Raw genomic sequence first — 23588 nt, 5'->3', positions numbered from 1 at the left:
AAAAGATAATTCCCAACTCCATATGGAAAACAAAAACTCAGGGTACCCAAAAGAGTACTTAATAAGTTGCTATAAGTCTCACAATTTCTTATTTCAAATTATACTACAGAAATGTAGTAATAAAAATAAATGGTATTGGCATAAAGACAGATATAATGATTGAAGAATCAAATTGAAGAAATAGGCATCAAGATCCATACAATGCACAAGCAGTTCTTAATAAAGAAGCCAGAAATACATACTGGAAAAACAAGGGCATCTCCAGCAATTGGTCCTGGTCAAATTGGATGGGTGCATGGAAAAGGGTATAAGTAGTTCTATTCCTATGACCCTGCATAAAAGTCAAGTCTAATAGTATCAAAAATCTTAATATAACATCAAAAAAATGACCTGATAGACAAGAAGTTTGGAAATAACAGTAAACTTATTGGCACAGGAAAAGACTTTCTAAAGAGAATACCAATACTACAGGCACTTTGATTAATTATCAATAAATGGGTCCTCCTGTAACCGAATATCTTCTGTAAGGCAAATGATCCCATCATTCAGACAAGGCTGCAACCTCTAGGAAAGGCTAGGCAAACCAGCGAGTTTTCTGAAGATGGCCCAACTTTTTCCATGGCAGTAGTGGGTGAGCTCTGAGATGCAGGGTCCTCAGAGACTTCATCCCTAGATTACTTCTTGCTATTGATATGTCTTTTCTATCACTATTACATAACTTAATGATTCCTGGGCATCAGCCCACATTATTGGGCAAATTCCTTGCAGATCAACATGAAGGTGTACTCTCATGTAGTAATGCTCTATAGACTAATTGATGATTTCATAACTTCTGATGATAATTTTACAGAACTCTTAAACTGATGCAAGTAAATTTGAGCCCTCTATAAAATGAAAGCTGGAAAATAGTTCTGTAAACCTTCATGTGTCACAGGCTAATTGCACTAGGAGAAGAAAGCAGGTTTGGAACAAATACCATTCAAGTAAAACATTCCTTCTAGGTTAGGTATGAGAAAATGATGTGGTAAATAAAGCTCATGTACTGGAAATGGAGAATTCATAGCAGATTCAGGACAGAAAATAAAATATGGACTACTTTATCTATACACAAATTCAAAATAATAAGACACAAGGCAGATGACTTGTCTCTTGACAAAACAGTGCTAACGTGTGACATAAAAATTATTTCTTTAAAGTTATAGTGAGGGGCTGGAGAGATGGCTCAACAGATAAAAGCATTGTCTGCTCTTCCAGAGGTCCTGATTTCAATTCCCAGCAAGCACATGGTATCTAAGAACAATGTGTAATGGTATCTGATGCCCTCTTCTGGTGTTACTGAAGACAGATACAGTAAATTCATATATATATATACACATATACACATATACACGTACATACATACATACATAGATGAACGGATGGATCTAGAAAACAGATAATGAATGTTTAGCCAGATAGTAGTTTAATGAAAAGGCATGTAAACAATTCTGTTATAACTCCTTAAACCTTTCCAACTTATGACATGAGCTACTACTTTAAACTTACTATGAACTTATGAAATGAAAATGGGTTTAGAAAATCATGAAATCAATTGTTGCTGCTGTCACAGTTCTATCTCATAGGTATATGAAGTTGTATTTTAGAAAAAGTATAAAAACTGAAAACAGCAGTACAGAGTTATTGCAGCTTTTCTTCCCCCACTTGATCCAGAATGTGTGTGCTTTTTTACTTTCTCACTGGATCACAAAGTATAAAACAACTCTGAGTGTATCACATGATTAATGAGGGATCAAGGAGTCAAAGAGAAAAGAGTCCAAGCAGCTACACTGACCTTCCTAATTCCCTACTGTGATAAGCAGGAGCTAACTGCCAGCAGCATTTAGCCACAGAATAGCAAAGAGTTAAAGAGAGTTAATCACCAAAGGTCAATATGTCCCTGTTCAGCAATGCCACTCTTCACTGCCTGCACCTGATACCCAAACTGGATGCCAGGCTGGGTCCTATGAGAACTGGAAAAGATTTTTACCATCTCCAGACCTGATAGATGATTAATACCCAAAATATTTAAAGAACTCAAGAAATTAAATACCAAAATTTAAAAAAATCATCCAAGTTAAAAATGGAATACAGATCTAAACAGAGAACTCTCAATAGAGGAAGTGCAATTGGCTGAGTAACATTTAAATAAAACTTTATTTCTAAAGACTTGATTTGTTACAGGAAAAAAAATAACATTCTTATAGAAAACAAAAACAAACCAGTGTATGGCATCAGTTACAGCAATGGTCATGTCTTATGAGAATAAATGTGTCACAAACTTGACATCACAACTGGCTTTTAGTGACTGCAGTGTCTCATATGCAGTGTCTTATATTCACTGCAGTGACCCGCTGTTTTGAAATGGAAGTGCCTCTTCTCTACATGGTGTCTTCTGTCCATTCCTTCCTTGGCACAGCCAGGCAGTTCACACTCTGGGGAAAAGGGGAAGTGAAGCAATTCCACAGTGGTTTCCCTGGTCTCTGGCAATCTTCATATAGCCTTTATTGCCCCATTTTGTACCCAGGCTGTAAGAAAATATTTCCATTTAGAGAAAATTACACAGCACAGTGGATTATTATAATAACTCCTCATTTGAGCATTGATCCAGAAGACAATGTAATAGAAAGCATGGGAATAGGCAGAGGGTGAACTCCTTGAAACCAAGAGCTTTCTCACACATGACTATGAAAATCTCAGCAAGGAAATGATAAAACAAATCTCACATGTGTGGTTCAGAAATAATGATTGTGTCATATTTTAGAATATTGATGGCATAAGCATGGTATTAGCACACAAGAAAACCAGTGGATGAACATTGTGACCTTGAAGTATGAGTTGGTTGTCCTAGATGTCGAGATACCAAAGAAGGTCATGCCCTGCCATGCAAAAGGAAAGACTGAAATTCAAATGCAGGATCTCATTGAAAGCCAAGATGTGGGGCTGGAGATGGCTCAATACCTAAGAATGAGAGGACAAGGGCTCCCACAAAACACCAATGATATTCAGATCCCACCCCCTCTTACTGGAGTTTCAGGTAATATGATAATATTTTTTAGGTCTCCACGAACATTTGCAACATAAAGCATTCACTCATAGAAACATATATAAATAAAAGTAATAAAACTTAAATGACAAGGAAGCCTTAACACCATGTCTGAATTCACAGAGGCAGGGCATAACTGGGAACAAAGTGTAGACACACTAACCGAGAGAGTGAACTCTAGGATCAGCAGGATTCCTTGCCTCTACTGATAAGTGGAAGACAACTGATATGAATTTATGGTATATATATAAGCAAACAAACAGACAAGTGTCCATAAACATGTATGTACACACATACACACACACACACATACACACAAGCACACAGTCTCATGGGGTAATATGTACATACACCACTCACATACATAAGAAAAAATAAAGTAAAAGAAAATGTTTGTGTCTAACTTAAATGGAACAATATTTTCTAGGACTTCTGCAAACTGTCAGTGAAACTGAAAAATAACTCCTTCCAACTCCAAATATAAATAATTTTGGCAGTTTATACCTGTTCTTGATGATCCAGTATTTTCTGCCTTCTGATTCTCTTCCTATAAAACCATAGCCAACCAGTAGCACAGCATGTCTGAGAGCAGAGAGACTGTTACTGCAGTTTGGCTCATAATATATACCTGAAATATAAAATCCATAAAGCAGTGAGAGGCCCAGGAAACTGGTAAGTACAATGGACACCAAAAATAAGTTAGCGGTTTTCTGATTTCACCGAAGTCATAGAAACTCAGTAACCATAGGATTGGACATTAACAGGAATCATAATATAGGTCCTCATTAGAATTCAGAGAAATCCAAGTGATCATGAACCTGCGTAGAAGATGATTCATGTTTTGTATTTTCACTGATAGAACCCTACTTGCAAGCAAGCACCCCTAACATAAGTTACTTAATTCAAGACCCTCGTTAAGTTATCCTAGAAAGGCCATTTTACTAAAAGTCTTCAAGACATACCACATGTAGAAAAAATGAGGAATTAAGTTAGACCGTAAATTTGATTGATTATGCATTGCTCACATGCAAGAGGGAGGTCATATCAAGTACAAATGATATACAAGATTATTGAATGGATAGCTATAAAATATGCCAAGCCACATGAATATATCATATTTTATATTTTGAAAAATGATCTGTTGAAAAGAAAGGCCATGGAACAACACAGATTTTTTTCAACTAATATCTAAAAGGTCACATGCTTACCTCTTTTATAGAACAGGAAAGATTCATGCCATGCATCGATTACAACAGAAATGGGCCCAAGACTTGCCACAGCATTCATTAGGTCAACCTCATTGTTTGGGATAAGCTCAAAGCCAATGATACTAGCAGTAGAATTCTCTGGATTGTACCTGCATGATCCTTGCTTGAAAATGTAAACAGTTCAAACACAAGGTTATTTCTCTCTTGGTCCTGTAGAGCAAGTGTTAGAACCACACTTTGGTCTTTGCAGTTGAATCTCCCAACTAGGATCAGCAGGATTCCCTGCCTCTACTGATAAGTGGAAGAAAACTAAAGAAGACAACTGATATGAATTTATGGTATATATATGGACACAGTATATGGTATATATATGGACACATTTATGGTATATATATGGTATATATATGGACACAGACAAGTGTCCATAAACATGTATGTATACATACACACACACACACACATGCACACACAGTCTCAGATGTATAAAACATCTGATCTTTTATAAATCATGCCAGGAATTTAAATACTACAAGAAATTAGGGACTGAAAATCATGTTATCAATGACAACCATTTCGGTCTCACTGTCAATAAGAAATTTTCAGAGTGGAGAAATGTATATTCATATAAAGGTTTTACATATTCTCCATGTTTGTAGAAGTAGGATGGAAACCATATCAATAGGCATACCTGCAAAGACAGTCCTATGATAACAGCCCTGACATAACAATAACATTAAAAAATCCACTTACCTTGTCTTCATATGGATAGGTTGCCTCAGACTCTAGACCTCCCTTTTCCATCAAATACTTTAAAGCTTCTAACATACTGCCTCCATGACAGCCGCTTCCGTCAACGCAGTCCACTAGGTTCTGTACACTCAGAGGGATCAGTTGGCCTGTTTTCCGGAAGATCTGTCCTTCTATGGCACCAGTCACAGAAATAGCCCAACAAGAATTACATGCAATCTAAGCAGAGAACAAGAGATAATCTTTCACAAACAAAGAGCAACTCCAAATCAGAAAGCTGAAAACTGTGTCAGAAAACTAACTACTTGCAGCTGACAGAAGCCTGTCAAGAGAAGTTTAGTCTTCTTTGGAGACTTGAGTGCTGTTGTTTTTTGTTTTGTTTTGTTTTGTTTTCCGGACAAACATTGATCATCAACATACATGCATATAAGTGCAGAGTATAAATAGTAATGAAAGATGACATGAAGTCTAAATGTGATGGTAGATACTACAGGGAGATGCAATAATAAGGTAATTGTGCATGGAAATTATCTATATGCCTTGTATAAATACACAAGAAGAATAAAAATTTCATAAAAATGAGCTCACTCAACACAAAGACATGCTCCTTCACAATTTCCTCAGTGGCTGAGTAAGATGGACATATGATATAGCCATACCTGTTTCCGCACAGGAGTAACATAACCTCTCTTTTTCCAGTTTATAAACTTGGGCAGGTTAACAGACAGACGTTTCTGAACACTTTTCCCTTTCTTGACAGTTGGGACTGGGATTTCAATCATCATTTTCCTAAATTCTTCAAGTGTCTTTAAGGAAAAAAAAATACATAAATAATTGAAAGGCAAAAGACACGAATGAATTGAAGAGAAATCAACATTGTGATGCTGTATGTGTCATCGTCACCATGTCACCAAAGGCATTCATTTCCATGGTGAAACCATGCTTCCCCAGGCCATTATCCCCATTGTGCAGTTTGATCTTTTTCATATTTTCTTCCCACACTGCTCTCTTCTGTCCTTCTTCCTCCTGGAAATAGAAATAATCGATGACTTGGTTTTCACCACTGCAGAAGCTGACCAAGAACATGATGCAATAAGTGAAGAAAAGCCAGACAGACAGATAATCAAGACATTGAAGCAAACAATTTGAAACATGTCTAGGAACAGAGATCCTGACCACCCTATGCTTATATGAGTTCATGTAATTCTTCAGAAAAAGGCAGTTTCTATGACCTCTATTATGCTCATAACCCCCAACAGCAAACTCTCTGGGTTCCCTCTGAACAGTTCAAAAAATACCAACCAGACTGTATGTTTTTCCATATTTTATTTTCCATTTCTGCCATTCAGCATCCAAAATGGGATTGGGTGATGGTGATGATGAGGCCATTACCAACCACAAGATGGCCAGGAAGACAGCAGGAGTCATATCTTAAGAATATAGAAAGGGAAGAGAAATGAAGATGTGACTGCACCAACACTTCTAGAATGCCTTTTTACTCCTTCCTGAGAAACAAAAACATCCATGGCAAATAAAATTATTTGATCCATTCTTCCAAATATTCATCCAAAGGTTTTTGAAGTTGCTAAATATATGTTTGGACTAAAAGCTCAATGAAGGACATTTAGTTTGTCCATAAAAAACACAGCATCTGGAATAACTGAAGAAGGGAGAAACTTCAATCCAGATATAATATATGAGAGATACATATATAAATAAATAGATGATAGATGGTAGATATGTAGATGAAATATAGATGATAGATTATATACAGATGATAGATAGATAATAGACAGACAGACAGATAGATGATACATACATACATACATACACACATAGATATATAGATACCTAGTTACATAGATACATAAGGAGAGAGATGTAGCACATGACAACAATCATAGGAATGTGAACTGCATATCTACTAGTAATTTATTATGACACACTTCAAAACTTATGAAACTGTGGACTTGTGACATAGGTAATCAAGGATTTGTTAGAAAGCAAATCTTTTCTTACATAGCAGAATATTTTCTCACGAATTGAGGCCACACATTATCATATTCCTGCCTGACATACATAAAGAGATGGACTTATTTTGAACATTAACTCACAAAAGTGGGGGAGTTCTGCAGCTCCTAATCCATCAGTCCCACCCTTGGGTCTTTGGAACAACACACATTGCCTCAGTGAGGAAAAAGTTACACAGAAAAGCCTTTGTGAGACAGAGGCACCAGTGAAGGGGAGGTACTAGAGAAAGCCATTCTCTCTAAGGTTCTTGACTAGAGGCACACCACCTGACACTATATCTGCTCATGCCAACCATGGAAAGCAGTTTTAATCCAGTGGTAATATGCAAAAAAGTTATCTTCGTAGGTTCAGGATGATATGAACATGTCCCTACTCTATATGATACCAGATGTCGGCCTCTCCAGATTTTCATGTAATAGGAACCTATAGGAACATGAACCCAGGAGATGTCAGGTTTCCTCTCAAGCTTCCCCATCCTTGTCTACCTTCACAAAACAGAACTACTGAGATTAACAAAATGTCCTCATTCCTGGGCCACTGATTGAGTATCTACGGAGTCTCTCAAGGCTTTCTCCCATGGACACTTACTTTTCTACTCTGGTAGATGCAGGATGCCACCTGTGGTGACTGCTGCTTTCCTGGTCCACTGCAATCTTTCCAAAGGTTACTTAATTCCCAGGACCTGGGCCAACAACTCTTTATAAAGCCTTTAAATTGCAAGTCTCTGACTAGTCAGTCCCACCCTTCAACCTTGGCCTTCTTATGTTTGCTGTGCAATGATGTGATTAGGCTTCAGGCTTCAGACCTACAGGCTCTAACTCTATCATATGGTACTTGTCCCAAAGGAGTGCCTGTCAATCACTTCATATGTGACATTTTGCTTGATGAGTGGCTCAAAGAAAAATGGTTTTCTTCATAAACCAATACCTCATTTCATGATAAATCAACAACTTGGATGAGATCCTAGGAGAACACACACCTGGGAGTGACATTTTCCTGCCCTCAAGGTATAGCAGACATGAATTTGATAGGATTCTTTAGGGGAAATTGATTCTCAAAGAAGACCACAACATTCAAGACTAAAACCAAAGTAGCAAGGTGAATTTCCTTGCTCTCAGTGTCCCCTTAAACTGTCTGGCTTTTCTTTACTTCAATTAAAATGGAGAAGCTGTTGTGGGAAATATTGAAGAAAAAATATAACAGTCTCAATCTGCACTTATGCAGTCAACTCTCTGCTCGGACAAGCACTGGTGGGAAATGCCTGACCAGTTTTTATCTCATGGAGGATCTCTGACTAGGAGATCCACAATCTCTCCACCCAGCTCCCTAGTTTGCCACTGGCAGTTCGCTAAGCCACCAACTCTATGCTTCAAATCCCCCAAGGACTTTGTGGAGACCTCATGGAAACACACGCTTTACCTTTCTCTCTTGAACCTGGACAAAATGACACATGAGGTAAAGTGCAACACAAACTTAGCTCAGAAACAAGAGTAACTCAATCACTGAGCACAAAAACTATAATCCTAAGCTTGTAAACTTTATTAGATCTAAATCCTCTGGTGGCGAATCCTGATGGATCCACCACTGAAACTGGAATTGTAGCTACATCTTATCAACACGCTATCCCCTTCCAAAAAGGACCTCACTCTCTCCTGCTTCCTCTCCTCCACTGTCCAACCTGGAAGTCCCACCATCTCTCCCAGTGAATGGCTCCTTTATTCATTAGTGGTTCACAAGAAGTCGCTGAGTATGACTCACTCCTTGTCTGCAGCCCATCTCCGGAGGGAACAGAATTACTTTCAGAACACAAACAGCAAGAACCTACTGGCAAGAACTCTAAAATGTCAACCTTTTCACTGGATACCACATATATCACATGAAAGTTCCCAATTTAAACGTGGATTTGTACATCTCAGTGGCTTTAGGGAACAACAACATTGCTGTGTAAACATGACCAAGAAGATCTCTGGAAATACTTTTCTTTAGAGAAACTCTGGACATCTTAAACAATCCTCTAATCCATGTCATCAACTACAGGACCCTTCACTTCAATTTCTCTGTTTAGGAATTTGCCTTACCGTCACCATGTTGGGTTTTCCTTACCATAACCACATTGGAAGTAGTTTCTTCTGTACCAGTATTAAAATATAGAAGAAACACTGAAGGATCTCTATGTAATAAAGAGTACATATTATAATGCCTCTAAGTCATTGAATATCTATTATTCAACATCTCTTGAATCCTACATCATCCTGATCCATTCAGCCCGCTGAGGTTTTGCAAGCAATAGCTGTATATGTCCTTCTGTCATGTTATTCCCATTAAGAATCCTGTACAATTCATTATTGCTATATGATCACCCTTCAAATGTGATCAGGCTTCTCTTCCTCAACAATGACCCATTTATAGTCTGGCCATCCTTTCCAGATATCCCTTCAACTCTGATTCTGTTTACTGGAATACTTTTGCATTTTCATATTCCTAACCTTCTACTTGGCTCAAAACTAAAATTGGGCAAATTCCACTTCACCCAATTTAGTCAGGAAAATACAATGATTAGTTATATTCAATAATGTCTGCTGTGCCACTCATCATCTCAATAGACTTTCTAACCATGGGCTTAAAGTGTCCTCCCACATGCATGAGATTTAGATACAGCTTACTACTAAGAATCTGTGTCTAAGCCATCAGACTCTCTCATCTCTACTCAACTCATTCTGTGGTCAGCTGGTCTTGGCCTGAATTTTCAGCAATTTCTCCTCAATGTGATCAACCACAAATTACTGAATACTGTAGACAGGTGTTAATCTAGATAATAGTCAACATCTCACCAGAGAAAACAGAAGATAGAAGTTGTTGGAACTCTTAATTCCTTCATGTACCCAGAGATTTTCTCTGAAAATAATAGTTACATTAGCAGATTGGTTCCAAAATCTCTCCCTGTCTAGCAATAACAAAAAAAATCCCAATGTCTAGAATATGAGCACAGTATGGAAATCAGCTCTGAAACTGTTCTCTTCTTTAATTTGTTCTTTGAGACTTTCATATAATGTGTTTTGATCACAATAACCACCATTTCCCACTCTTGCTAGATCTTTCTCACTTTTCTGCCCATGCAAATCTGTGTTTTTATTATTTAAACACATCAAGACCAATTTTTATTCAAATATTCTTGTATATATACCTTTAACTGGTGTAGGCTGCTTACCCGTGGCTACAGTGTAAGAAAAATCTGAATCACCAACTCCAAGAGGCTCAAATTGCCAGTTGCACCATGGTTAATGGTGAGAATCTGTGGCAACATACCCTCTTGGTACTGACATTTTGTCAGAGACCATCCCGTGAGAAAGCGAGCCCTTCACAATCTCCCTGACAGGCCAAATGGCCTTGTGCTAGGAGCTGGTTATCACTCCCTCCTCCTTATTCCTTTCCTGGCACCTGAGGCTGTAAAAGCTGAATTATAGTCCCCTCTTCCCTATCTCTGCCTGAACTCCCATGCCATCCAAGGACATAAATTACACCTTAGACCGGCCTGACACTCAAGACTGTCAAGGAGGATCTATGTTCCAGAGATAAGATGCAGAGTGCCCACTGCCTGGCGCCTGACTTCGGCCCCCATGTCAGCAGATGCCCGCTTCTTTGTTCTTTGTAAAATTCCCCCTCGATCCCTTCCCTATTCCCCGTGATTTATGCTTTAAAACAAGGCACCTTAGCCTAATAAACAAGACCTTTATAAGTACCTTTCTTGGTCTCCTGCCTCTCCTTCCCTTCCTCCCATTTCCTTCCAGGTTTGCGGTCCCCCTCGCACCCACGAATAACTGAATCCAGTGAGGTGGGATAACATTTGGTCTTCCTTTGATTTGCCAAAATTATGTCAAAACAGTTCCCTTATAGTCATCAACTACTCCTGGCTTGGAAACTCATGCTCTACACTGGATCCAAATGGAAATAGATGGAGGAGAAAGAGGGGGAAGTAGAAGAAGAAACTGTCATCAGAATATATTGTTTGAGAAAATATTCTATGTTCAATAAAGGGAAAAAATAAGTGTTCAAATGTCAGAACTCTTCTTAGACTTATGGCAATCTCTTAACTGACCACTTGCTAACTCAAAAAGCACATTGTATACTTCCAAATTACAATGGTACAAAACATACATTACCACTCCAAAGGAAAGAATCAGAGAATAGTGATAAAATGCTGGCCCAAGTAAAACTGAAGCCCGACAGGGCAATTCCAAATCCTATATCTCAGTGTCTGATGTCAAATGGCTTAAAGGTTCTGTTCTTTAAGCTTTGCTGCCTAGGCTACTTATACTCCTTATCTGCACCTCCCTTGAATAGATGTCTCATGATCTTGTGTCTCCAATTTCTTGGGGTCTCCAACATACCAGAAACTTCATTTTCACAGCTGAATGCCATGGCTTGTCCAAGGGCTCCATGAAGGGACTCCTATACCACCTGCTGGCTTAAGCAGCTCCCCGTAACCACAAAAGAAGTATTCATTTCCATATTTACTAGAGTGATAAGAGCAGAAGAAGACCTGGGTGAGTGAAATCTCTAAGTGGAATGTGTTGTTAACAAGGGAATAGCTATATCAAAGACACAAGGTTTCAACTCCATCATAAAGCTATCTCTGGGATAAGCTCAAGGAAACAGCAAAGCCTTCCAACCTAGTCCAAGTATGAAAGATGACAATGTGTGCAGAAAATGGACCCTTAACTTTCCCAATTCCTGATGTGTGGGCCATCCTAATACAAGCTGGGAAGATCATGCTGAGATATATCATGATTCTAAAAGCATCACCACGTGGATAGTACTGCCAAGATTGATTATCAACATGTGTTATTGTGCCCATGAATAGAACTATATGCAATATAGGTATATTTGCATCCTAAAGCTAAGCTAAAGGGTTATGAAAAGTAATCAACAATACAATAGGACAGTTAGTTACTTAACAGAGAATACTGAAATGGCTCTGTCAGCATGTTAAGGCAAGAAAGATTCTGTGTGACCTAAACAACTAACCATGTTATAATCACAGACATGGTCAACTTAATATCTCTGACACCATTACAGGCAAGATACTACCAAGTTGCAGTGCCAGACAAGGGTGTCACAGCACATCATAATGCCATGGAGCAGCACATGGTGCCATAGCACTGGAGCAGTGCACAGTGGCATCACCCTACACAAAGGGGACAAGAATGGAAACAGGGTGCATCTGTGTCAGCAAAAAAAAAAAAAAAAAGTCATACTCAGAAGTTTGTCATATAGTGCTTCAGACCAATGCTGCTAGTAGAAACACAGAAGCCTGTAGATGGAAAGATGTCTATAAAACAGAACTGCTCACAATTTTTCCTAGAACATCACCACCGCATTCACTTCAAGAAGAATAGTGTATTCAGCCACAAAATGTCCCTGTGATGAAAACAGAAAAAAATTGGGACATTATACTTTAATGTAATCATTATATTTAAAGATGATCTTTGACACAGTCAAAAATAAAATTCAAGTCATTACATTCATTAAACACAAATGTTTGAAGACTATCACTTACATTAGGCATTATATCTTACTAAAGAAACCGCTTCACAGAATTCACATCACAATGTGATTCTTCAGTGAATCAAGCTTCATATTAATACATTGGTCACTTTGAAGGGAAAATGACACCTCTGTATACACTGTCTCAAGTTCTGTCCTTTCATATTACCATTAGGCATGTCAACCATTGAAAGCTGTTATAGTAATTAATTATACAATTGTTGTTACAGACGGCAGAAATCATAATGTGGCCTCCACCATACCCCATCTATTACTTCAAGATGAAATGAATCAAGTTTTCTATTTAATACAAAGCAAAGGAGTCCTATTATAATGAGGCTTCATTGTAACTCTGAGCCTAAAGCCAACTTAGCAGAAAAGATAAGAGGAAGCATTGGCTTAACTCCCAAACAACAGGTTGTTTCACAGCAGAAAATAGACAGGGCATCTTTCCATGCACAGGTGGTTCCAAATAATAACTGTGTCAGATTTGAGAAAAGCAATGGCAAACATGACACTGACACTCCAGAAACCAGTGAAAGAATCTGAATATTGGGACCATATGTGATGACTTGGCTGTTCCAGCAATAAAGAGTTCTCAGGGGGTAAAACATAGACCGAGCAAGAGGGAGATTTATAGTTCAATACTTCTATGATATTTCCTCCAGATTTGTTTTTAGAAAGATTCTCTCTTCTATCTCTTGTGCTCTGTTGTTGATGCTCACATCTGTAACTACTCATCTCTTTTCTAGATTTTTTTACATCTCCGGGGTGTCTCCCTTTGTGCTTTCTTTAATGTTTCTATTTCCAATTTTAGAACCTAGAAAGTTTTGTTCAACTCCTTCACCTGTTTGATTGTGTTTTCCTGTATTTCTTGAAGAGATTTATGTATTTTCTCATTAAGTGCTTCTACCTGTTTACATATATTCTCATGCATTTCTTTAAGAGGATTATTGATGTCCTCCTTAAGGTCCTCTATCATCTTCATGAGATTGGATTTTAGGTTGGAGTCTTGTTTTCAGGTGTGTTAGGATATCCAGGGATTCCTGTGGTGGGAAAACTGGGTTCTGATGGTGCCAAGTGACATTCTTTTCTGTTGCAAATGTTCTCTTGCTTGCATCTCAAAATAGGTATTACCTGCCCTTGCTGTCTCTGCCTGGATCCTGTACCTCCTATGTGCCTGGGAGCCTAGGAGCCTGATTATGTCAGAGCACCTGGGAGTCAGCTGGCTATGAGTGTAGGAGGTTGCCTGGAGTGCTGCCTCTGGCTCAGGCCAAGTTCTGAATATTGTGACCATAAGTGATGAGTTGGCTATTCCAGCCATAAAGAGATCACAAAAGAAAAAGCATAGACCCTGCAAGAGTAAAATTTATACTTTAAGTCCAAGATCCCATTGAAAGCCATTTTGGAGGTTGGAAACAAAGTTCAGAGCATAAGATCACTACCTTGTCTACTACATGTCCTTTGCTACATCCCCAACATATCTGTCTCTCAACTGACAATCTATTAAAACTCAAGCTACAGCAGACTTTCCATTTCTGGTGCACATGATACACTCCTACAGACACAACACTCACACAAAAATAACCACTAGAGCAGCTTTAATAATTTTAGGCAGGACAAACATAAAACAAACTAACTAAATACTTTTGCCAAAATATTTCAGCCTACAATTAGAAAACTTGCTTCCTGGTATTATAAGTACAGAGCATATCCATATATGATGTGAACAAAATCCAGTGTACCTCTAGAATACCTCTATTCTGTTCAATGAAACACTGACTCTGGATGCATCAAACAATAATCATTTCGGCAATCTCCTCCAACTTCAGCATTCAGCAATTCATTTTTTTTTGCATAAGAATTTTACTCCTTCTGTGAGTTGAGTGTTTTCCCTTAACACAGTCATGATAAAAGTTATTTCAGTTCCACCAATATTTGAAGAGGAGATGATTAATAAACAAATTAATCCCTCATAATTTCAGTCAAAATTTTCTTCACATTTCATATTTTATTTCATAAAATATCCATGTTTTAGTCAGGCGGTGGTGACACATGCCTTTAATCCCAGCACTTGGGAGGCAGAGGCAGGTGGATTTCTGAGATCAAGGCCAGCCTGGTCTACAGAGTGAATTCCAGGACAGCCAGGACTATACAGAGAAACCCTTCCTCGAAAAAAAAAAAAAAAAAAAGAATCCATCGTTTAAATGAGCTGATTGCTACACTTTCTTGCTATTGGGGAGATTGGGGAGAAATATGAATCTCATTTGTCCAACAACCCACGCTACCCAATGTGAAAAAAAATATACCACTAATCAAGACATTTCTTATGATGAATGTTGCAGGAAAGGCAGGGCTACCTCTATGTAAATGCTGGGGGCCATGCAGGTGCAAAAGCATCTCCTTAAAGAGGACTCAATTGAGGTCTGCCTGTGACACCAGCATTCCTGCAGGAGGACCTAACAGTGGACCACTTGAGGAGCAAGGATTGTTGGTGCAAATAATGCCAGCTAATCAGGAACTGCTGTTTAGAATAGATAATTTCTTAGTACATATTGGGGCCTTGGTAGAGGGATTAAAGGAGCTTGCAGAAGTACTCATATGAGCTTGCTGCATTTTCTCTCCTGCTCCTGTTGTCTTTGACTCTCTGCCAGCTTGCCCAAAACCTTCAAGTACCCATAGGGTCAGTGGGAGATCTGTCCATGTAACATGCAATATCTGGTACGCAATGTGGTTGATATACTACTTCATCTTCCTCATTTTGTGGCTGCTTGTGAAACTCCTTTACTGGGGCCTCCTACTTGGCTGTTGCTGCAAAGGCTGTGCTCCTGCCTCGAACTGATCTGCTCTTCTCCTTGCAATAGTGCAGTTGTGCAAAATTCAGCTGCTTAATTGGTGAGTGGGCCCCTCAGTGTTTTAGGTTGTGTATCCCACGAAGATGAGTGGGTTGACCTCATTTCTGTCTTCTTTTTCATTTCTGCCCATCCTAGTAATCTTGATGTTGGTTTCAGTTTGGTTCAAGGGTGAGTGTGCAGCTAATATGAGGCAAGCATGAAATAAGCATAAGGCACGCATGAGGCAAGCATGCAGTGATTGTGCAGTGACCATATTTTTGTTTTTCTTTGTCTTTGAGTGAGCATGCTGTGGCAAGCATGCAGGGAGCATGCAGCAGCCATATTTGTTCTTGTCTTTGGGTGATCATGCTGTGACAAGTGTGAGGCAGCCATCTTTTCTGTCATTTTTGTCTTTCTCTATTCATTTTTCACTTTTGGTCTGAATTCTTCCTGGTACTTGACGTAGGGGCTGACTTCCCAGGTTGTGTTGCCAGGGGTCAGCTCCAGAATGTCTTTTCCTTCCTGGGTACACCATCCAGGAATAATGCCTTTGAGCTACACCTGATATAGTGCCCTGCTTAGTACACAATGACTTTCATCACTTCTTTTGTCATATTTGTCATATTTGATCATTGTTTGTTTCCTTTGTGCTCATTGTCTTCATGGGTTCTCTCACTTTTACCACAAAGGAACCCTAGATTAGGGCTCTGAAAACTCTTCTGTTTACTTGTGTTCTCAAGGTTAAGACTTATGACCTAGACCAATTTTGCTATATTGACCCCCTGTATATTTCCGGAGAACACATGTGACCTGACTTGTGAATGCATGTTCTCGTCCATGCCCAAAAGCAGAGGTACAGTCTGGGATTATGCCTCCCTTGCTCTTTGCCATCATCTTTTTTGCAGTCATTTCCAGTCTTAAGAATTCTTCCCCAGAGGAATTGGTGGCTGCCCATAACATACACCGCCAGGATCATGCTAATATGCACCTTTCCATTACTAACCCCATTCCACTTTTTACAGCAAACAGGTTGATTTTAGCAATAAGGATGGGGTGCCTCTGCTTCAGAGTTCAAGCTAGTCTCTGGCACCGCTATCCAAGTTTCCTCCTTCACTAATCCTTCCACTCCAGCCCTATTGGAGATACCATCAGCTCAAAACTGGCATGATTTAGGTGTGGAACTTCACAGTCTGTTCACTGGTCACAAATCAACAAAAGATTCCCCCAGGAATATCACATCCACCCCTGACTCACTGTAAATGAGTCCCTCAAATGCCCACTTTTGTAAGACTTCTTATCCCTTGCAAGCACTGACAGCCTGCACTAGGTGTAAAATTTCCCAGGGACTACCCAATGTTATCATTTAAGCTCACACTTGGTATGTGGAGGTTTATCACACATGATGATTCCAATATTATTCTCTTTGCTAACAGGGATCCCACTAGATTTCAATACAATCCCATTATGAAAAATTGGTATTTATATGGACTTTCTAATTATGTTGATTAATGCTTCCTTACTCTCCTAACAGGTGGTCATTTCTTTCATGGGGCAATATTAAGAAAGAGGGTGTTTGACCACTTGTGGATAGCCATTTACACCATAATGGGAGGAATGGTTATACTAATAATTATTTTGTTTAAGTGTCTCCCAAAGCTTATTTCCAGTCAGCATTGCATAAATAAGGTGACCCTTCAGGTGCTGATGGCTCAACAAAATCCTGATTGCAGCCACATAAGGAAGCAATCAAAGTATGGATGGCAGAGTTCCATGAAACCACCATGTAGGCTGTTGCTCATTGCCTGTGTGACATGCCTCCAGAGTGATAGCTCCTTGAGCACTATAAATTAATGATGGGACACCACAGAAAGTAGTCTGCACAGGCAAGAGTGTGTACCACAGAAGCTAACAGCTTCTGGGACAGGTGAGAGCCACAGAGCTTCTGAGGCAGCACTGTTTTCGGGCTCCAGACATCCGGCCACCTCCCCGGCCAGAGGACAGGGGTCCTCCAGGCCCAGAAGTTGTTTGCCTCAGGATCCGCAGAAGCCATCTTGGTTCCAGGACTCCGCAGAAAGTAGTCTGAACAGGTGAGAGTGTGCACTACTGAAATTAACAGCTTCTGGGACAGGCCAAAGAAACACAGCTTCTGGGAATGGTCCTCTTTTGGCCCTTCATTTTCGGCCAGAAGGAGGTCCAAACGACAGATAACTGTGCACCTTCCCTGTAAGAGGTGAGCTTGCCTGCAGAGACTGCTCTAACCACTGAAAATCAGAGGAAAGAGCTAGTCTCCCAGGTCTGCTGATAGAGGGTAACAAAATCACCACAGGAACAATCTGTAAATAGGGACAACTATAACAACTAACTCCAGAGATTACCAGATGGCGAAAGGTAAATGTAAGAATCTTACTAACAGAAACCAAGACTACTCACCATCATCAGAACCCAGCACTCTGACTTCAGCCAGTCAAGGGTACGCCAACACACCAGAAAAGCTAGACCCAGATTTAAAAGCATATCTCATGATGATGATAGAGGACATCAAGAAGGACTTTAATAATTCACTTAAAGAAATACAGGAGAACACTGCTAAAGAGCTACAAGTCCTTAAAAAACAGGAAAACACAACCAAAGAGGTAGAACTCCTGAAAGAAAAACATGAAAACACATCCAAACAGGTGATGGAAATGAACAAAACCATACTAGAACTAAAAAGGGAAGTAGACACAATAAAGAAAACCCAAAGTGAGGCAACGCTGAAAATAGAAATCCTAGGAAAGAAATCTGGAAACATAGATGTGAGCATCAGCAACAGAATACAAGAGATGGAAGAGAGAATCTCAGGTGCAGAAGATTCCAAAGAGAACATCGGCACAACAATCAAAGAAAATGGAAAATGCAAAAACATCCTAATTCAAAACATCCAGGAAATCCAGAACACAATGAGAAGACCAAAACTACGGATAATAGGAGTGGATGAGAATGAAGATTTTCAACTAAAAGGACCAGCAAATATCTTCAACAAAATTATAGAAGAAAACTTCCCAAACCTAAAGAAAGAGATGCCCATGAACATACAAGAAGCCTACAGAACTCCAAATAGACTGGACAAGAAAAGCAATTCCTCCCGACACATAATAATCAGAACAACAAATGCACTAAATAACGATAGAATACTAAAAGCAGTAAGGGAAAAAGGCCAAGTAACATATAAAGGCAAGCCGATCTGAATTACACCAGGTTTTTCACCAGAGACTATGAAAGCCAGAAGAGCCTGGACCGATATTATACAGACACTAAGAGAACACAAATTCCAGCCCAGGCTACTATATCCAGACAAACTCTCAATTACCATAGATGTATAAACCAAAGTATTCCACGAAAAAACCACATTCATGCATTATTTTTCACGAATCCAGCCCTTCAAAGGATAATAACAGAAAAAAAAAAAAAAAAAACAATACAAGGACAGGAACCACGCCCTAGAAAAAGCAAGAAGATAATCCCTCCACAAACCTAAAAGAAGACAGCCACAAGAACAGAATGCCAACTTTAACAACAAGAATAACCGGAAGCAACAATTACTTTTCCTTAATATCTCTTAAATATCAATGGACTCAACTCCCCAATATATAGACATAGACTAAGAAACTGGCTACACAAATAAGACCCAACATTTTGCTGCTTACAGGAAACTCATCTCAGGGAAAAATTTTCCAAGCAAATGGTATGAAGAACCAAGCTGGAGTAGCTATTCTAATATCTAATAAAATTGACTTCCAAACCAAAGTCATGAAAAAAGACAAGGAGGGGCACTTCATACTCATCAAAGGTAAAATCTTCCAAGAGGAACTATCAATTCTGAATATTTATTCTCCAAATACAAGGGCAGCCACATTCATTAAAGAAATTTTAGTAAAGCTCAAAGCACACATTGCACCTCACACAATAATAGTGGGAGACTTCAACACAACACCTTCATCAATGGACAAATCATGGAAACAAAAACTAAACAGGGACACAGAGAAACTAACAGAAGTTATGAAACAAATGTATCTGACAGATATCTACAGAACATTTTATCCTAAAACAAAAGGATATATACCTTCTTCTCAGCACCTCATGGTACCTTCTCCAAAATTGACCACATAATTGGTCTCAAAACAAGCCTCAACAGATACAAAAATATTGAAATTGTCCCATGCATCCTATCAGATCACCATGGACTAAGGTTGATATTCAATAACAAAATAAATAACAGAAGGCCAACATTCACGTGGAAACTGGAAAACACTCTTCTCAATGATACCTTGGTCAAGGAAGGAATAAAGAAAGAAATTAAAGACTTTTTAGAGTTCAATGAAAATGAAGCCACAACATACCCAAACTTATGGGACACAATGAAAGCATTTCTAAGAGGAAAACTCATAGCTCTGACTGCGTCCAAGAAACTAGAGAGAGCACACATTAGCAACTTGACAACACACCTAAAAGCTCAAGAACAAAAGGAAGCAAATTCACCAAAGAGGAGTAGACGGCAGGAAATAATCAAACTCAGGGGCGAAATCAACCAAGTGGAAACAAGAAGAACTATTCAAAGAATCAACCAATCAAGGAGCTGGTTCTTTGAGAAAATCAACATGATAGATAAACCCTTAGCCAGACTCACTAGAGGGCACAGGGAAAGTATTCTAGTTAACAAAATAAGAAATGAAAAGGGAGACAAACAACAGATCCTGAAGAAATCTAAAACATCATCAGATCCTTCTACAAAAGGCTATACTCAACAAAACTTGATAACCTGGATGAAATGGAGAAGTTTCTAGACAGATACCAAGTACCAAAGTTGAATCAAGATCAGGTTAATGATCTAAACAGCCCTATATCCCCCAAAGAAATAGAAGCAGTCATTAATAGTCTCCCAACCAAATAAAGCCCAGGACCAGATGGGTTTAGTACAGAGTTCTATCAGACCTTAAAAGAAGATCTAATTCCAGTTCTTTACAAACTATTCCACAAAATAGAAGCAGAAGATACTCTACCCAATTCATACTATGAAGCCACAATTACTCTGATACCTAAACCACAAAATGACCCAACAAAGATAGAGAACTTCAGACCAATTTTCCTTATGAATATTGATGCAAAAATCCTCAATAAAGTTCTTGCTAACCGAATCCAAGAACACATCAAAACAATCATCCATTCTGACCAAGTAGGTTTCATCTCAGGGATGCAGGAATAGTTCAATATTCGGAAATCCAACAACATAATCCAGTATATAAACAAACTAAAAGACAAAAACCACAAGATCATATCATTAGTTACTGAGAAAGCATTTGACAAATTCCAGCACCCATTCATGATAAAAGTCTTGGAAAGATCAGGAATTCAGACCCATACCTAAACATGATAAAAGCAATCTACAGCAAACCAGTAGCCAACATCAAAGTAAATGGTGAGAACTTTGAAGCAATCCCATTAAAATCAGGGACTAGACAAGGCTGTCCACTCTCTCCCTACCTATTATCATTGGACTTGAAGTCCTAGCCAGAGCAATTAGAAAACAAAAGGAGATCAAAGGGATACAAATTGGAAAGGAAGAAGTCAAAATATCACTTTTTGCAGATGATATGATAGTAGTATATATAAGTGACCCTAAAAATTCCACCAGAGAACACCTAAGCCTGATAAACAGCGTCAATGATGTAGCTGGATAAAAAATTAACTCAAGCAAGTCAATGTCATTTCTGTACACAAAGGATATACAGTCTGAGAAATAAATTAGGGAAACAACACCCTTCTCAATATTCACAAATAATATAAAATACTTTGCTGTGACTCTAAGGAAGTGAAAGATCTGTATGATAAGAACTTCATGTCTCTGAAGAAAGAAATTAAAGAAGATATCAGAAGATGGAAAGATCTCCCATGCTCATGGATTGCCAGGATCAATATAGTAAAAATGGTTATCTTGCCAAAAGAAATTTACAGATTCAATGCAATCGCCATCAAAATTCCAACTCAATTCTTCAACGGATTAGAAAGGGCAATCGGCAGATTCATCTGGAATAACAAAAAACCTAGGATAGCAAAAACTCTTCTCAAGGATAAAAGAACCTCTGGTGGAATCACTATGCCCGACCTAAAGCTGTCCTACAGAGCAATTGTGATAAAAAACTTCATGGTAGGGCTGGTGAGATGGCTCAGTGGGTAAGAGCACCCGACTGCTCCCCTAAAGGTCCAGAGTTCAAATCCCAGATTGAGTATCATAAATGGGACCTCATAAAATTGCAAAGCTTCTGCAAGGCAAAAGACACCATCAATAAGACAAAAAGACCACCAACAGATTGGGAAAGGATCTTTACCTATCCCAAATTGGATAGGGGACTAATATCCAATATATATAAAGAACTCAAGAAGGACGACTCCAGAAAATCAAATAACGCCATTAAAAAGTGGGGCTCTGAACAAAGAATTCTCACCTGAGGAATACCGAATGGCAGAGAAGCACCTGAAAAAATGTTCAACATCCTTAATCATCATGGAAATGCAAAACAAAACAACCCTGAGATTCCAACTCACACCAGTCAGAATGGCTAAGATGAAAACTTCAGGTGACAACAGATGCTGGCAAGGATGTGGAGGAAGAGTAACACTCCTCCATTGTTGGTGGGATTGCAAACTTGACAAACAATCTGGAAATCAGTCTAGCAGTTCCTCAGAAAATTGTATATAATACTACTGGAGGATCCAGCAACACCTCTCCTGGGCATATATCCAGAAGATATCCCAACCGGTAAGAAGATCACAGGCTCCACTATGTTCATAGCAGCCCTATTTATAATAGCCAGAAGCTGGAAAGAACCCAGATGCCCCTCATCAGAGGAGTGGATACAGAAAATGTGGTACATTTACACAATGGAGTACTACTCAGCAACTAAAAAGAATGAATTTATGAAATTCCTAGCCAAATGGATGGACCTGGAGGGCATCATCTTGGGTGAGGTAACCCAATGACAAAGGAACTCACACAGTATGTACTTACGGATAAGTGAACATTAGCCCAGAAACTTAGGATACGCAAGATATAAGATGCAATTTGCTAAACACATGAAACTTAAGAAGAACGAAGACCAAAGTGTGGATACTTTGTCCCTTCTTCGAATTGGGAACAAAACACCCATGGAAGGAGTTACAGAGACCAAATTTGGAGCTGTGACGAAAGGAAGGACCATCTACTGATTGCCATATCCAGGGATCCATCCCATAATCAGCTTCCAAATGCTGACACCATTGCATACACTAGCAATATTTTGCTGAAAGGACCCAGATATAGCTGTCTCTTGTGAGAATATGCCGGGGCCTAGCAAACACAGAAGTTGTTGCTCACAGTCAGCTATTGAGTGGATCACAGGGCCCCCAATGGAGGAGGTAGAGAAAGTACCCAAGGAACTAAAGGGAACTGCAATCCTATAGGTGGAACAACATTATGAACTAACCAGTACCCCAGAGCTCTTGTCTCTAGCTGCATATGTATCGAAAGATGGCCTAGTAGGCCATCACTGGAAAAAGAGGCCCATTGGACTTGCAAACTTTATATGCCCCAGTACAGGGGAATGCCAGGGCCAAAACGGGGGAGTGGGTGAGTAAGGGAGTGAAGGTGTGGATATGGGGGACTTTTGGGGGAGCGTTGGAAATGTAAATGAGGAAAATACATAATTAAAAAAATAATGATGGGTAAGAACCTGGAAGACAGGAAAAACTAAGAGGAGCACAGCTCAATATACTGTGAATCCTCCAAGGTAGGATCAACAATGTTAAGTTGAGGCAGCAGCTTCTATGTAAATGCTGAAAACTATGCAGCTGCAAAAGCACTCCTTCCCGATGACCTAGTGGTGGACTCCCTGTGACACCAACATTTCTACAAAAGGACCTAACTGAGGACTGCCTGAAAGAACAAGGATTGCTGTTTCAAATAATAACATCCAATCAGGAAATGCTATTTAGAGTAGATAATTTCATGGGACCAATACGAGGTGGGAGTATGGTATTAAAGGAGCTATATTGAGCGGGGATTCTACATATCTACCTATGTTCTCCTGTATGTCTTTAGAGGGTTATTGATGTCCTCCTTAAGGTCCT

The 23588-nt window shown here is 39.1% G+C and overlaps 1 protein-coding gene across 1 annotated transcript; it reads right to left on the bottom strand.

The window, feature by feature from the left end:
* Positions 1-2464: 2464 nt before the first annotated feature.
* LOC110308230 (cathepsin M-like) lies at positions 2465-6465 on the bottom strand. The gene is made up of 7 exons (XM_021180647.2): positions 6340-6465; positions 5941-6063; positions 5697-5843; positions 5041-5256; positions 4291-4453; positions 3587-3710; positions 2465-2564 (listed from the first exon to the last, which is right to left on the bottom strand). Exons 1-7 carry the CDS (start codon positions 6463-6465, stop codon positions 2465-2467), a joined length of 999 nt encoding a protein of 332 aa, XP_021036306.1.
* Positions 6466-23588: the final 17123 nt, after the last annotated feature.

Source organism: Mus caroli, unplaced genomic scaffold (assembly GCF_978045245.1).
Source record: "Mus caroli unplaced genomic scaffold, Mus_caroli_1 scaffold_15, whole genome shotgun sequence".
Classification (NCBI taxonomy): domain Eukaryota; kingdom Metazoa; phylum Chordata; class Mammalia; order Rodentia; family Muridae; genus Mus; species Mus caroli.
This window is presented reverse-complemented; position numbering and strand designations above follow the sequence as displayed.

Coding starts and splice junctions, on each gene's coding strand:
- LOC110308230 (XM_021180647.2), bottom strand. CDS start 6,465: ATGACTCCTGCTGTCTTCCTGGCCATCTTGTGGTTGGTAATGGCCTCA. Junction 6,064..6,339: donor ATGGAAAAACATACAGTCTG/GTTGGTATTTTT, acceptor TTCTATTTCCAG/GAGGAAGAAGGACAGAAGAG. Junction 4,454..5,040: donor CCTATCCATATGAAGACAAG/GTAAGTGGATTT, acceptor TACATTTTCAAG/CAAGGATCATGCAGGTACAA.